This window comes from Miscanthus floridulus, chromosome 19, assembly GCF_019320115.1.
Source record: "Miscanthus floridulus cultivar M001 chromosome 19, ASM1932011v1, whole genome shotgun sequence".
In the NCBI taxonomy this organism is placed as follows: Eukaryota; Viridiplantae; Streptophyta; class Magnoliopsida; order Poales; family Poaceae; genus Miscanthus; species Miscanthus floridulus.
The window spans coordinates 14,094,032-14,109,401 of NC_089598.1; the positions used below are offsets into that span (position 1 = coordinate 14,094,032).

Here is a 15,370-nt window from a genome sequence, read left to right on the forward strand (position 1 = left end):
GTTAGCTACTTGTATGTCTGTGTCGTCGAATGGAACCTTCAAATCAGTGTCTTGAATTGGATGAAATGTGTTGTTGTGAAATGAATTCTGTTCAGTCCATGTCTCTCTAAATTTCCAATGGAATGAAATGTGCTGTGTTAATTCGATTCCAACCTTGTGTTCTGTGATTTCAGTCCAGAAAAAAATCGACATATACATTCCAGAAAATTGACATGTTCATGGCATATTTGACATATACATTCCAGAAAATTGACATGTTCATGGCATATCAACAGCAGCATATATATGCCATATATGCCACAGCAACATATATAATCCAGAACAACACTTGATTTAGGCCATAACAACACTTGATTTAGCAACCACTTAATTTAGCAATCCAGGTTGACAAGCATACAAGTTCACAGACAATTAGTTCATCACTAGGATGTTTCAGTATTGCAAATAAAAAAGGTTGGACCTCACCAACCACTAGGCTCTCACAAAAGCATGGCTACTACAAGGTTCCTCCATACAAAGTTGTAATTTTATTACAAAAGGTTGGACCACAGCAGCACAAGCATATCATAAGCCTCTATTCTCCAAAGACCAGCCTCGTGAGGCTAGAAGGTTCAGTAGCAGGAGGGTTGGCTGCAGCCTTCAGGAGCTTTTTCTTGATGGGTGTCTTCTTCTTTTTGGGGGTGCCCTTCTTCTTCTTCTGAGTCTTCTTCTTCTTGGCTTGTGAGGGTCCAGCTTCTTCTGTGCGAGCTCTTTTCCTACATTGTAATTAGCGCACGTTACATATTTAGTGTAATGAAAAAAAGAGATAAATATTCAGTGCACAAAAACATACTTTTGGCCGCCTTGCTTCTTGGAGGAGCTCTCTCACCATCTTCTCCGACCTCTGGCATTTTGCAAGTTTTTTGAAAGTGGCTGAAATCTCCACATCTTGGACATTTGACCTTCTTTTTGTTTGCATTTTTCTCTAAACATCCTCTTTGCCTGACCACCTTTGGTCTTCCTGCTCCTCTTCCTAGCAAGGGTGGATACACTTTGAATCCTAGGTCTACAACTGGCCACTGAGACCTATCTAGGATAGGTTCAATTCTGTCCGCATAGGTTGTCTTGAACCTAGCAACTGAGTAGTATTCATGGACATAATCTTCAATTCTCAGCCCTCTGTTTGACAGAATCCATGCCAAAGCATGTTTGCATGGCTTCCCTGTCACTTGCCACTGTCTGCAGGAGCAATTGTGGTTCTGGAGGTCAACTGTTTCCCTCCTATGATTATGCCAGTCATCCAAGATGGTTACTTCAGCACCATCAACATCACAAACTGCTACCTTCACCACTTTAACATTATTGCTGATCAAGTTTAGGTCCTTAATCACATTAGGGAGTATTCCATCAGCCCACTGCATACCAACCATCTTCCTTCTGTATCTTGTCTCCGTTATGAGTTCTCTGATTCTATCAACCAATTCATGCAATAGCAATCCTTTAAACTTCTTTATCTGTGCATTGAAGCTCTCTAAAACATTATTTGTCAAGTAGTCACACTTGCTGTTCTCTGAGAAGGCACTCCTTCGCCATATCCTATTGTGGTGCTGCTCAAGGTAATCAATGGTCCTTGGTTCAAACTCAAAAATTTTCTTCATATGCCACTACCACATACCAAATGTGTAGCTTTTAGCTGCAGGGTACAAGTGTTCAGTGATCACATCACCAGAATATTTCTTCAAAAAGTTTTGATACAAGTGCCTCATGCACTCCCTATTCTCAGCTTCTGGGAAAACAGCCCCCCCTGCAGTCTCCAATCCTTTGCATGCATCTGTATATATAACCAGATTTGGCACATCTCCTATAGCCTTACGCAGCTGCTGCAAAAACCATTTCCAGTTGTCTTCAGTTTCTGACTCAAAAAAAGCATAAGCTATATGGTACAACCAATTGTGTCCATCCACACCAGTAGCTGAAGCTAATTGACCTTTATATTTACCATGCAAGTATGAAGCATCTACACCAATGAAAGATCTGCACCCGGCCAAAAATCCGTCAACACATGGTCTAAGAGCGACAAACATCCTCCTAAACCTGTATTTGTCTTCAGTCTTCTCCAAATCTATCTCCACTATGCTACCAGGAGAAACTTGCTTAATTTGAAAAGCCCAATTAAAAAGCAATTGAAAGCTCTCCTCATATTTCCCATGTATCTTGTCCATTGCTACCTTCATACCTGACCAGGCTTTGGAGTACTTCAGTTTGATGCCAAAGTCAGTCTCCAACTTGTCCCTGCAGTCAGATGCACGCTTGGTTGGATTCTTCTTGAGCTAATCTGCCAACCTATCTGCACACCAACCTTGGGTGGTTGTCTTTCCTTCTTGGAATTTGGTGCTAGGACATTCGTGATCGAAAGGTAGTCTTTTGATCTACACAAACAAGAGCAGCATGTCGTCAGTTATACAAATAAGAAATATGGTGTCAATTGCATAAATAAGAAATCATACACCAATACTACTGGCAGTTTTACCTCTATTGTCTTCCGTCAAAAATCCTAGAAGCATGGATGCGCCAAGGACACCCCTCTGCTTTACACTTGGCAATAAACCTTGTTGGATCAGTTTGCAGATCAGCAAACACAAAGCCTTTCTTCACTGCGTAATGCCTGATTGCCTTTCTAAATGCAACAATATCAGGAAACCGCGCTCCCTTGACAATATTGGGATTCTCTGGATCATGTATCACATGGACCTCGAGTGGATCTGCATCATCAACCTCTGCCTCAAGAGGATCACCTCCTTGAGCAGGACCACCAACAGTTGCATCAGCATTGAAACATGGTGCTGGAGGAGTATGGTTAGTAGCCTGTGCATTGTTAGTGTTCTGATGAGGAGGTACTGGCATGTACATTGACTCATCATCGACGCCCACATACTCCTCTTCGTTATCAAACATGTCTGGCTCTCTGTCAGGCTCTATTTTAGTAACAGAAGGATGCTCTGCTCCTTCATCTGGCTCAGCAATAGGATTGGCAGTAGGGCTAACAGGAGTAGTAGGCTGCTCAACATGATTTGGATTATGGTTCTCATTCATATTTGGCTGTGAATCAGGAGGCAACACACACAGAGGCTCTAGGGCAGCAAATGCATCAACATCTGCGATTTTGGATGGCCAACTGTCTAGGGTCAACAATCGAACCCTAGCAGGAAAAAATCGACAAAAAACACTAGGGTCAGCGCAGCGCAATTCCTCTACCCACTTGCAACCATGCATGGATTGAAGACATAGAAGCAGAGGATCGAGATCCATACCTCTCCTCACTGGCATCCTCCGTCGGGTTAGCCATGGCCGCCGGACGCGCCCTCCGGCGGCGCCAGCACCTTGGCCCGGCCCCGGCTCCTTGGTGCCCGACAAGAGCTGGACTCCGCGACACAGGATGATGGGGCGAGGGCGGCGACCGGTGTCCTCTTTGCGGCGGCACAGGGCGATGGGGCGAGGCGGCGACCGGCCGTCGCGCGTGCTGTACGGACCGTGAAGGAGAAAAATCGCGAGATGGAGAAAAGGGATCGGTCCACTGGCCAGATCGCAGAGGGTCTATCAGGATGGAGTCAGGGGCAGAAATGTCCATACTAAAATACGTATGGTACTCGTATGTCTGAGAATAGGCCCAAGCTGCTAGCATACGTAGACAATGGTATGGTTCAGCAAAACGTAGAGTTGCAATGGTATATTTCAGATTTCGTGAATTGTAATGGTACATCTCAAAGTTGGAAGAATTGCAATGGTACCACACCAAATATCTTTTTTTTCTCAATCGGCAGCCGCGCCTCCGGCCGGGGAAGCTCGTAGGATCAAAGGGCGGATTTCTTTTTTCTCGACCAGCGTGAACGCATGACCATGGTCGAGCTTGTGCCTCGTGAGGTGGCGTAGCTTATATTACAGGATGAGTAGAGGGGTTACGGTGTGACGCAGAGGCATACGCTAAGCTACTCTGCTGACTTTGTGTGCTGTTGGAGAAGTAAAAGAAAACGCACTGTAGATATGGGCTAGGTGGCCCAATTGTATGTGTGGAACTAAATGTTGTCGGCTAGAATCCTACGCGTTCGAGGCCCGCAAATGGTACTGGGCCAACACAAGTATTGATTCCGTGATTCTAGCGCCCAGACGTCTGGCACACGAGTGCGTCCGCATGCTGGTCCCACACGGTACCCCGCCCTGCCTCTCAGCCGACCTCACGAGTTGCTGAGATAGAAACACCTATCCATCGACATACAGTCCTCTTCCTCCGATCCGTGCCTTGTCACCGATGTGATCGACGTTCTGTGCCGATAACGCCGCCGCGACGGCGACGACCATCGAACTACTCGTTGCTGAATACATACGACAATCATAATGTGGCGTGGTACCGCGAAATGACAATCTGAATACATACGGCTACTTTCTAGATCCAATTCGTGACAGTGGAAGGAGCTGCCATAGATCCAATGCGTGGGCAGGCTGATTCCAGAGACCAAGACGAGTATTAACTCCGAGTAACAGGCTAACAGCCGCGCCGTCCGGGAAGGAGCGAGAGAGAAAACACTTCGTATCTCATCACTCGTATAGGTGAAAAAGGCAACCGAGCAACATGGCTGGGACGCACGCATGCAACGCTTCGTTTAATCGGCTCCGTAATTAATTAGCCCTCGGTATCCTCAGGCCGCCAGATAATCTGGCCAAATAAAAAAAAAAAAAAAAAAAAAACGGGCGTGCGCCAGATATCGAGGACCGGAGGGAGTAGAAATCAACAGAGTTTTAGATCATCCAATAAATACATATTGTACGTATAGAAAAATAATGATAAAAGTCCCAGCACAAGCTGCTCCAACCAGGAAACACACACACATACTCTGTCTGCAACGCCTCATGGATTCAGGAAGAACGCCCAGAGGCCGGCGGCGGCCGTGGCGACGGCCATCGTCCAGACAAGGGCGCCCACGAGCGGCGGCATCAGCGGCGCAACCCTGGACGCGAACATGGCCGTCAACAATGTCGTCAAGCACCACACGGCGGTCTTGATCCTGGCATCCCTGCCCCTGCCGCCGCCCTGCTCGAACTCACGGAGGCAGAGGAAGAGGAGCAGGAGAGCGGCGTCCGCGAGCAGCACGAATCCCACGGAGCTCGCGTCGCCCCAGGAGCTGTAGAAGGCGAGCACCGAGGTGAATGCCAGGACGCCGAAGCCCAGGCTGGTTAGACACGACCGTTGCCTGTCCATGCCAACTCGCGCGGTGTGAGCTATTTTTTTTTCCCGTCTGTATGACTGTATGTGTGGAGAGTTTGGAGGCTACAAAGCTCAAACACAAATAGAGTCTACGCTAGGATGGTTGATCGAGGAAAGCTGCCAAGGACCCTTAAGGTTTCCACACAACGTTATATATAGGGCGCGGTACTGCAGCGGAGCCGATCATCAGTGCCCACCCTCAAAAAAAAAAGGGAGCGGGTACCGATAGACTTGTGCCTTTTTTAGTTTTATTTAATAATAAAAAATGGAAAATACTATATGAATGGCCGACAAGCCTCGTTTTGATCACGGCGTCGGCAAAACGCGTGCTTCCCCCCGGGATGATTGTCCTGAGACAAAGTGACAAGCCTGCAATGAACTTACTCGATCGATATGTCGGCGCTACTGAGTTTGAGTTTTTGGGCCAAAGAATTTATTACAAGCATTTGTATTTCTACTATCTCTGTCTCTCTAAGTCAGAGCCAAGCTCTGCAATTTTATTGGGCCACGTCATTAGGATATTCTAGGGCGATGGATCTTGATCGGACGGTTCATACATTGGCACATGAGGTGCATTCTAGAGTCTTCGTCCCGCCTCCACACGCACCGGCGCCGCCCTCCCCCTCGGCCTGCCGTGGGCCAGCGGCGCGCGCCGCCTCAAGTTGCAGCACGTGGTACCGTGACGCTGTATGACCACATCGCCGAGGCCATGAGCATCTGGCTCCGGCGGCTCCAACGCCATGCCCCCGCGTTGGTCGGCGCTTGCTACTGCCGCCACCTCCTCCTCCTCCTCAAGCTCTTCTTCGCAGCACATGCCAAGAGCGTGCGGGAGCTGCCATCGCCGTCGGGCGCATGGCAGGGGCAGGAGCCCGCGCGAGCCTGACTGGCGGCGGCCCCTACCTGCGCATCGCAGGCTGCAAGTCGCCGCCGGCCGCATCCCACACCGGAGAGCCATGTTGACAATGCTCTCAAGAGCATGGAGGAGGAAAGACGCGGGCAGTGCTCACTGTGACACTCGTTGAAGGTAGCATTGGGCAATTGGCAAGGGGAGCACGCGCCCTGTTCGTTTGGGCTTGTTTGTCTTATAAACTGTACTTTTTCAATCAACGAACAGTATTTTTCTCTCACATCAAATCAGCCAACAGTACTTTTAGCCATGGCTTATCAGCCAAACAAGTCCAAACGAACAGGGCGGCGAGCTATAGAGCAGAGGCGGTCGTCAGAAGCCTTGACCTCCCTGCAGCAAGTACGGGATGGCAAGATCGTAGTCGCCGAGAGGCAGTCCTTCACTGTGTTCTTACGACATGTATTTCATTAAGAGGGAGTAGAAATTTTAGTAAATGTTAAACCAACGGTAATAATCCAAGGATGCCTTTGTTTAGTTTCGAGCTGAACAGTTATCTTACAGAGGCGAAGCATTGACCATCTCGTCTACGCGCTGCCTCCGCCCATCGCCGCCAGGACTACACTCGCCATAGCATAGTCGACGTTGATCATTGACTCAAATCCATGGATTGGTCTTGTACTGTTCTACACAACTAGCTCCATGACGCCGGCATCGTCTGACGAGACCGCGCGGCAACGCCGCGCGTTGAGAGTTAGCCCTTGTTTAGTTCACCAAAATTCCCAACTTTGGCACTATGCAAAAAGAAGATTCCCTGTCACATCAAACTTGCGGTACATGCATGGAGTATTAAATATTGACGAAATTAAAAACTAATTGCACAGTTTGGTTGTACTTTGCGAGACGAACGTTTTGAGCCTAATTAGTCAACAATTGGATAATTATTACCAAATACAAACGAAATGCTACAGTGCGCTGTAGTGCTACAGTCCATCCGGCGGCGCCAACTCCGGCAGCAACTAAACGCGCCCTAACTCCAATGTCGCATCCTCGAATAAGAAAAGAAAAGAAAAGTACTCATGCTGTGAATTTTGAACAAGCGGGTGACAGTTTGCATCGCAAGTCAATCTGTGTCTGTGTGGAACAATTGCTGGCAACATGGATGGATTTGAACGCCCTGCCCCCTCCAATCTCTCAAGACTTAAAGAACCCACAAGTCCCGCTTTCGGTTGCCCTTTCCTCCTCGGTCTGGTCTTTCGAACGATCAACATCTGAGATAAGTTGGCATCCACAAGACGTGCATGCATGAATGAATGCCCCTGGGACACAGCGGTGGTAATAATTAATTAAACAAACGTAGCGATAACGCTCATGAGTCATGACCCATGCCGATGGTAGTCCTCTCGCGCTCAGGCATGTCGCTGTCCGAAGAGAAGAAACCACACAACCAATCCATTCCAACCTCCTGGCGCTCCGGAAATCATCCTACCTGTACCAGAGTGTATTTTCACTCTCATTTCGGCCCGCAACTTGGGAGCGAGCTTAGTCATGGCTGACTCAGTTTTTATTTTAGTTTCTCCACAACGACTGACTACCGTACCTTTTCCCCAGAAGTCGCTGAAAGCTAACCATTTTAAAATATTTGCTACTATTCGGACAGCGTCATTAGTTTACAATAAACTAATTAGTTTGTTCTTGATACAATATACAAGATGTGCCACTGCATCCTCTAACATATGCGAAACATTCCATTTCTTTCGCGGCTAAGTTTTCATGTTTTGATTGATTTTAAGTTGGGTTAGGGATAAGGTTGAACTAGGTCTGTTATACAATTCGATTCCGGGAACGTAGGCAACGATAAAATTCCAATATGCTGCCCTGAACAAATCATTGAGATGAGTCATGTGTACAACAAAGCAAAGCTTGTGCTGTCGTCGTCTCATATGAAGCAAAGAACAGAACAGAAACCGCAAACAGGATGGGCAAACCTCGCGGACAAGATCGCAAAACCATCACGGATGATTCAGGAAGAACGCCCAGAACCCACCGGCAGTCGTGGCAACCGCCATGACCCAGACCACTGCGCCCACGGCCGGCGGCATCACCGGCGTCACCCTGGACGCGAACATGGCCGTGAGCAGTGTCGTGAGTGCCCACACCGCGGCTTTCATCTTGGCGTCCTCCCTGCCCCTGCCGCCCCGCTCAAACTCACGGAGGCAGAGGAAGAGGAGCACGAGCGCGGCGTCCGCGAGCAGCACGAAGGAGATGGAGGTCGCGTCGCCCCAGGAGTTGTAGATGGCGAGCCCCGAGTTGCACGCCAAGACGCCGAATCCCAGCTTGATTAGGCCGGAGAAATGTTGGTCCATGCGATTTGCTTGATTTCGGTTTGCCAGGGGCAGGAAAGAACCAAGGTTGTTCGTAGTATGGCAGCTCAAACTAAGAGCATACTATGGACAGGATTAGCAATGGGAGAACGTTGGTGTTATCACTTACGTACCAAAGAAACAACGGGAATATATATAATTGGCTGTCACCTACTCACACCTCACCCAGTAAGCCTGTTCGCTTCATCGTATTTGGCTTATAAGCCATGACTTATCAGTCAATGAACAGTATTTTTCTCTCACATCAAACCAGTCAACCGTGTTTTCAGCCATGGCTTATACCAGCCTAAATAAACAGGACGATAGACGTCATTTGCAGTTGGCTCGACAATTTTAAGACCATTTCTCGAACTTTGAACAAGCACGGGGTTCACAGTTTGCAGGGCTTCTAGCCTCGGTGTGCTTCGAGCAAGCCCAATAAGCTTATAGCTTTAAGCCAAACCACATAAGCAACAATCACTACTAGAGAACAGACTTTAAAACGATGTCCCAATTTGACATTAGCCTTGGCATTTTTTGTCCCCGGGACTAGAAGGCCTTTAGTCCCGGTTGGTGTCTCCAACCGAGACTAAAGGTCCCTGCCCAACGGCTAAACCGAGACTAAAAGTCCTCCAACCTTTAGTCCCGGTTGGTAATACCAACTCAGACTAAATGTAGACCCTTTAGTCCCGGTTGGTAACACCAACCCGGACTAAAGGTCCCCGGATGGGTTAGTTTAAAAGGAAAGCATCCCATCCATTGTTAGATATGTTGTGTAGGTGGGGTGGTAAGCTACGCCTGAGGCAGTACATGAGGTCTTGGGTTCGAATCTCACAGGGCGCAGCGGTGGGAGGCATTATTTTTTTTTAAACAGGGAGGATCTTTAGTCCCGGTTGTGGCAAACTGGGACTAAAGAACAACACCTTTAGCCCCGGATTGCTAGTCCCGGTTGGGAAACCGGGAGTAAAGCTAGTTTCCAACCGAGACTAAAGGTCATTTCTGTAGTAGTGAATAAAGGCCCTGTTTCGATTCATTGGGCTAAACTTTAACCCAAGGCTAAAAATTAGCCATATACCCTACCATGTATCCTACCATAACTTATTTGTTATATACCCTACCATAACTTATTTGTCCCTAATTAATACTCATGCACAGGACTAAAAGGGGATGGGTGGGGGTAATAGGGTGTGTTTGGTTTCGTGGCTTATTCCTAGCCTGGCTAGCTTCTCAGCCTGTTCCACCATACCATAACTTATTTGCCCCTAATTAATACTCATGCACAGGACTAAAAGGGGATGGGTGGGGGTAATAGGGTGTGTTTGGTTTCGTGGCTTATTCCTAGCCTGGCTAGCTTCTCAGCCTGTTCCACCAAGTCAATCCCTAGTTATTTGGTTGTCTGTACTGTTGGCCAATCCCTGTTCACACCAAGCCAATCTCTCGGGGGTGAATTTTAGGCCTGAGGGTAAAAAAACCCTCGTCTGTCCCACGCCAAAGTATAGGTTTGTGGTCGTCCCGTCTCATGGGGATGCGGTGCCGCTGTATATGGATGGGGGCAGGGTTCGGAGATGTTCTCGATTTGCGTGAGAAGATCTTCTTGTTATGAACGACGTATAAGAATATGAAGTAAAGAATCAATCCACAGAGGAGACACACGATTTAACGTGGAAAACCCCTCCGATGTGAAGGGGAAAAACCACGGGCACCAGCCAGCAACAATCTCACTATCTCAAGAGTTTTGGGTTACACGCCTATGGCGGCTTACAAGAGAATCAAGTCTCCACGAAACCCTAGCAAGGGTGTATATACCGTACCGTACCGCGGGGGCTCCGCCCCCCGCACCCCCCGAACACAGGGGCGAGATCCGATGGGCCGGCTTCAGACTCCGCTACGCTCCGGCCCAAGCCTCCGACGACGGGCCTCCGCTTCGCTCCGTCAGAAGCCTGGCCTATATCCTGGAGTGAATTTGGAACAACTCCAACAAACTCCACCTTGAGACAAATTCATCTTGTATTATAAATCAACCCTTCATCCTGAATATAAAGAAAACCACTGGTGCCAACAATAGTCTCTTGGACTATCCAATTAAACCAACTAAGCTTGAGCACAGCTCAAACTTAGCAACAGGAACAGGTTTTGTCATCATATCAGCAGGATTATCATGAGTACTAATCTTGCATACCTTCAGCTTACCTTCTTCAATCACATCACGCACAAAATGATACTTGATATCTATGTGTTTAGTTCTCTCATGGAACATCTGATCTTTAGTGAGGTAAATTGCACTTTGACTGTCACAGTGCAAACTTATGCAAGATTCAACTCCACAAAGCTCAGCGTACAAACCTTTCAGCCAAATTAATTCTTTGCACACTTCACAAATAGCCATATATTCTGCTTCAGTAGTAAACAAAGCAACAACTGACTGTAAAGTAGCCCTCCAACTCACAGCACAACTGCCAACAGTAAACACATAACCTGTAAGTGATCTTCGCCTGTCCAGATCAGCAGCATAATCAGAATCCACATAGCCAATAAGACCCTTATCAGTTCTTCCAAACTTTAAACAGGAATCTGCTGTGCCTCTGAGGTACCTGAAAATCCACTGAACTGCCCTCCAATATTCTTTGCCAGGATTAGACATATATCTACTAACAAGACTCATAGCATATGACAAATTTGGACGAGAGCAAACCATGGCATACATCAAAGACCCAACAGCACTAGAATAAGGAACCCTTGACATGTATTCAATCTCTGCATCTGTACTAGGACACTGAGTAGCTGACAACTTAAAGTGAGGTGCAATAGGGGTACTAACAGCCTTAGCATTTTGCATGTTGAAACGCTGAAGAACTTTCTTGATATAATTTTGTTGACTAAGAAATAGCAAACCAGATTTTCTGTCTCTACTAATTTCCATACCAAGAATTTTCTTAGCACTACCAAGATCTTTCATATCAAAACCACTACTCAATAGCTTCTTTAACTTAGTGATTTCAATCTTGCTCTTGGCAGCAATCAGCATATCATCAACATATAACAGCAAATATATAGGTGATCCATTAACATGCTTGATGTAAACACAGCTATCATACTTAGATCTTTTAAAACTGTGTGCTAACATAAATGAATCAAACCTCTTGTTCCACTGACGAGGGGACTGTTTCAAACCATACAAGGATCTCTTCAACTTGCACACATATTTTTCCTTGCCAGGCACTATGAACCCTTCTGGTTGGTCCATGTATATGTCCTCCTCAAGCTCTCCATGCAAAAACGCAGTCTTCACATCTAACTTGCCTTATACTTTGGAGGCTCGTTTGGAGATAAACCCTCCTTTCTCTTGAAGATCCATTTACAGCTGATGGTCTTCTTATTCTTAGGCAAAGGTACAATCTCCCATGTACTGTTCTTCTCAAGAGACTACATCTCCTCATGCATAGCAGAAATCCAATTCTCAGTATCACCACAACGAATAGCTTCTTTATAGGTTGCTGGCTCATGAACATTCTCCACCTGTTCAGCACAACTCAAAGCATAGTAAGACAAATTACACTCTTCAATAAGACGCTTAGGAGGTGCAATTGTTCTTTTTGACTTGCGTTGAGCAATAGGTAAATCCTCCTCTAACTGCAAAATAGGAGGAGTTTGCTGAACATCATCATAAGCATCATCCTCAGCAACATCATTATCATGGTCACCATGCTCATCAACAGGCTCCACCTGCACACCTGTATCATCATTAACATGCTCCACCTGCATGCGCATACGCTGCAGCTCTTTTTCTGGAACATGATCTGAGGGCAAACTGTCAGTAAACATCACAGATTCATTGAAAACAACACTCCTGCTCATAAAAGTCTTTCCTGTTTCAGGATTCCACAATTTATAGCCTTTGACTTCCGAACTATAACCAAGGAAAAGACACTTAACAGCTCTAGGCTCTAATTTTCTATTATCAACATGAGCATAAGCAGTGCATCCAAAAACTTTCAACTGTGAATAATCAGCAGGCGTACCAGACCATACCTCAATGAGAGTTCTTTTATTTAGTGGAATAGAAGGCGACCTGTTTATCAAGTAACAGGCAGTATTAGCAGCTTCAGCCCAAAAATGCTTGCTCATCCTGGCATTAGACAGCATGCAACGGGCCTTGGACATGATGGTTCTGTTCATGCGTTCGGCCACACCATTCTGTTGTGGAGTATGGGGTATGGTGTGATGCCTAACAATACCTTCCGATCTGCAATAATCATTAAATTCACGCGAACAAAATTCTCCACCATTATCAGTACAAAGCAATTTTACATTCCTTTCAGTTTGCCTTTCTATCATTACTTTTCAGTCCTTAAAAGCAACAAAAGTATCATCTTTCTGTTTCAGAAAATAAGGCCAAACCCTTCTAGAGTAATCATCAATAATTGTAAGCATGTAACGAGCACCACCAAGTGAGGACTTACGGAAAGGACCCCATAAATCAGCATGAACATAATCAAGAGTACCTTTAGTGGTGTGAACAGAAGTGTTGAAATGTACCCTTTTATGTTTCCCGAAAATACAATGCTCACAAAACTTTATTTTACTCGAAGTGCAGCCATCCAGCAGGTTTCTCTTCATCAATTCTGCCATACCATGGTGACTCATATGTCCCAAACGCATATGCCAAAGGTTAGTTTTACTAGGTTCATCATTAGTAACAGCAGCAACAGCGGAATCAGAACCAGGTAAAGTACACCCTCTAAGGACATATAACTTTGCAGAATTAAGATCACCTTTCAAGCAAACAAGAGAACCTTTTGATACCTTCAGAACGCCATCTGAACCAGAATATTTGCAACCTTCTGCATCAAGCGTGCTCAATGAGATAAGATTTCTGGACATCCCTGGTATATACCTGACGTTTTTCAGCGTGCGTGTCATGCCATCATCAGTCTTGATCTGAACTGATCCAATCCCCACAATGTCACACGGGTTATCATCTCCCATCCGCACAACATCCCCTTTCTGCACAGACTTATACGAGCTAAACCAATTTCTGTTAGTGCAAATATGAAATGAACATGCGGAATCGAGAATCCATTCATCATGACCAGCAACACAACCAGCAAATACTACCAGACAATCTCCAGAATCATCATCAGACGCAGCAGCAGCAACAGAGACCTTACCAGCCGACTTGTTTTTCCTCTTCTCCTTATTCTGTACTTTTCTGCAATCCTCAACATTATGATTTGTCAGCTTGCAATAAACACAGAACTTTTTATTACCATGCGGCTTGGACTTTGAACGGCCTCTCCTTTCGTAGTTCTTTCTACCATCATTGCCATCATTGGAGGATCTGTTTTCAGTTCTGCCTCTCACATGCAAAGCATCGCCCTTGGAGGACTACGTCCCGTCATTCTGCATCATGCCTCTCATCTTCTCCCTAGACTGGAGAGCCTCATAAACTTCCTTTAGGGTTAGTTCATCACGGCTCAAAAGTATGGTGTCACGAAAATTTGCATACGAATTTGGCAAAGAACATAGCAGCAAAAGACCTAAGTCCTCATCATCATACTTCACCTCCATCGACACTAGGTCGGCGACGATCTTCTTGAATTCAGCGATGTGGCTCATCACTGAATCCTCCTCCTTCATCTTCAGGGTGAACAGCTTCATCTTCATCTGCATCTTACTGGTTAGATCCTTGGACATACAGATCGATTCCAGTTTCAGCCATAGTTCTGCAGCAGTTTTCTCTTTCAGACACTCCTGCAAAATATCATTATGAAGATGCAACTGAATTAGGGCGAGCGCCTTCTGATCCTTGCGGATCTCTTCTGGAGTCCACTCGGCCTTCCTCTTTCCGAAACTATCCAGCGCCTCATCATAGTCATGAGTCTACGCCAGAATCCCCCGCATCTTGACTTGCCATAGCGAGAACCGCGTGTCGTAGTTCAGCAGCGGAAGATCGAACTTCATCGACGTCGTCATGAACCCTAACACTTCTTCCTCTCTGGTGGGGCACGTGCATGGGCACGTGGGAGAGGGAGAGGGTGGGCCGACCCGCGCCACGTCGTCCAAGCACTGCGCGACGGTCACGTGTTTCAGTTTTCGTTCTGATAAGCAAACCCGCCCGTAGAATACGTACAGGTTGTGGTAGGCCATATCATAATAATTCATCAGAACGCAGTACATCGAAGGCACTATATCTTTTTAGATAATTGAAAGCACTATCTATACGCCACATGTTTGTACATCTGTATCCGGACTGTTTGAAGTAGCTAGCAATCCATGCATTTCCTTCTTCACCGTCACACGGGAAAACCTTCAATCAAATATATATGCACAACATCGTGCATGGTAACCTGCCAAATTAAAAGTAAATTTAAACTCGTCGATCGGGCGCTTGATCGAACTGAATATTTGTAGAGTAGCACACCATCAAAAAGTTTGAGAGAATACATACAGCTAGCAACCAGGCAGCATATATAGCAGCATCCCATGTAATTACTGGAGACGCTTGTCGCTTGGAGCTTAGAAGTTACACATGAACACATCCATCAATGGCGCGCCGCACTTCATCAATCGGTCGACTCAAACACGATTGAGGCCCATGCCCAATGTTATTTCGTCAAGAAAATTATATGTTTGCGCTCAAATGATTACTGCATATATAGATTATAGTCCGTACGTACCTCAAATCTTTAGTAAACAGAGACCCGATCATGTATGCAAGCTCATACATATGGAATGGAAGCAAGACAGGGGCGATCATCAGCCGATCACTCAGGTGCAGGTGCAGTGCTCAGAGGCGTCGACGCTGCTGACGAAAGAGGAGAACGAAACCACCAGCAGACGTCACGGCAGCCGCGGCCCAGACGCCCACCGCGACGGGCCACGTCATCACGCCGGCAACCTTCCACGCGAACATGGCGGTGAGCA

The 15,370-nt window shown here is 46.5% G+C and overlaps 2 protein-coding genes and 1 pseudogene across 2 annotated transcripts; all 3 read right to left on the reverse strand.

Moving 5' to 3' along the window:
- Nucleotides 1-574: 574 nt before the first annotated feature.
- Nucleotides 575-3,325, reverse strand: LOC136525586 (uncharacterized; annotated as a pseudogene).
- A 1,507-nt stretch (nt 3,326-4,832) lies between these two features.
- Nucleotides 4,833-5,345, reverse strand: LOC136525245 (uncharacterized). The gene has a single exon (XM_066518248.1). It carries the CDS (start codon nt 5,231-5,233, stop codon nt 4,883-4,885), a length of 351 nt encoding a protein of 116 aa, XP_066374345.1. The 5' UTR covers nt 5,234-5,345; the 3' UTR covers nt 4,833-4,882.
- Nucleotides 5,346-7,935: 2,590 nt separating this feature from the next.
- On the reverse strand, nt 7,936-8,462 carry LOC136528846 (uncharacterized). The gene has a single exon (XM_066521843.1). The coding sequence runs from the start codon at nt 8,447-8,449 to the stop codon at nt 8,096-8,098; it is 354 nt and encodes a 117-aa protein (XP_066377940.1). The 5' UTR covers nt 8,450-8,462; the 3' UTR covers nt 7,936-8,095.
- Nucleotides 8,463-15,370: the final 6,908 nt, after the last annotated feature.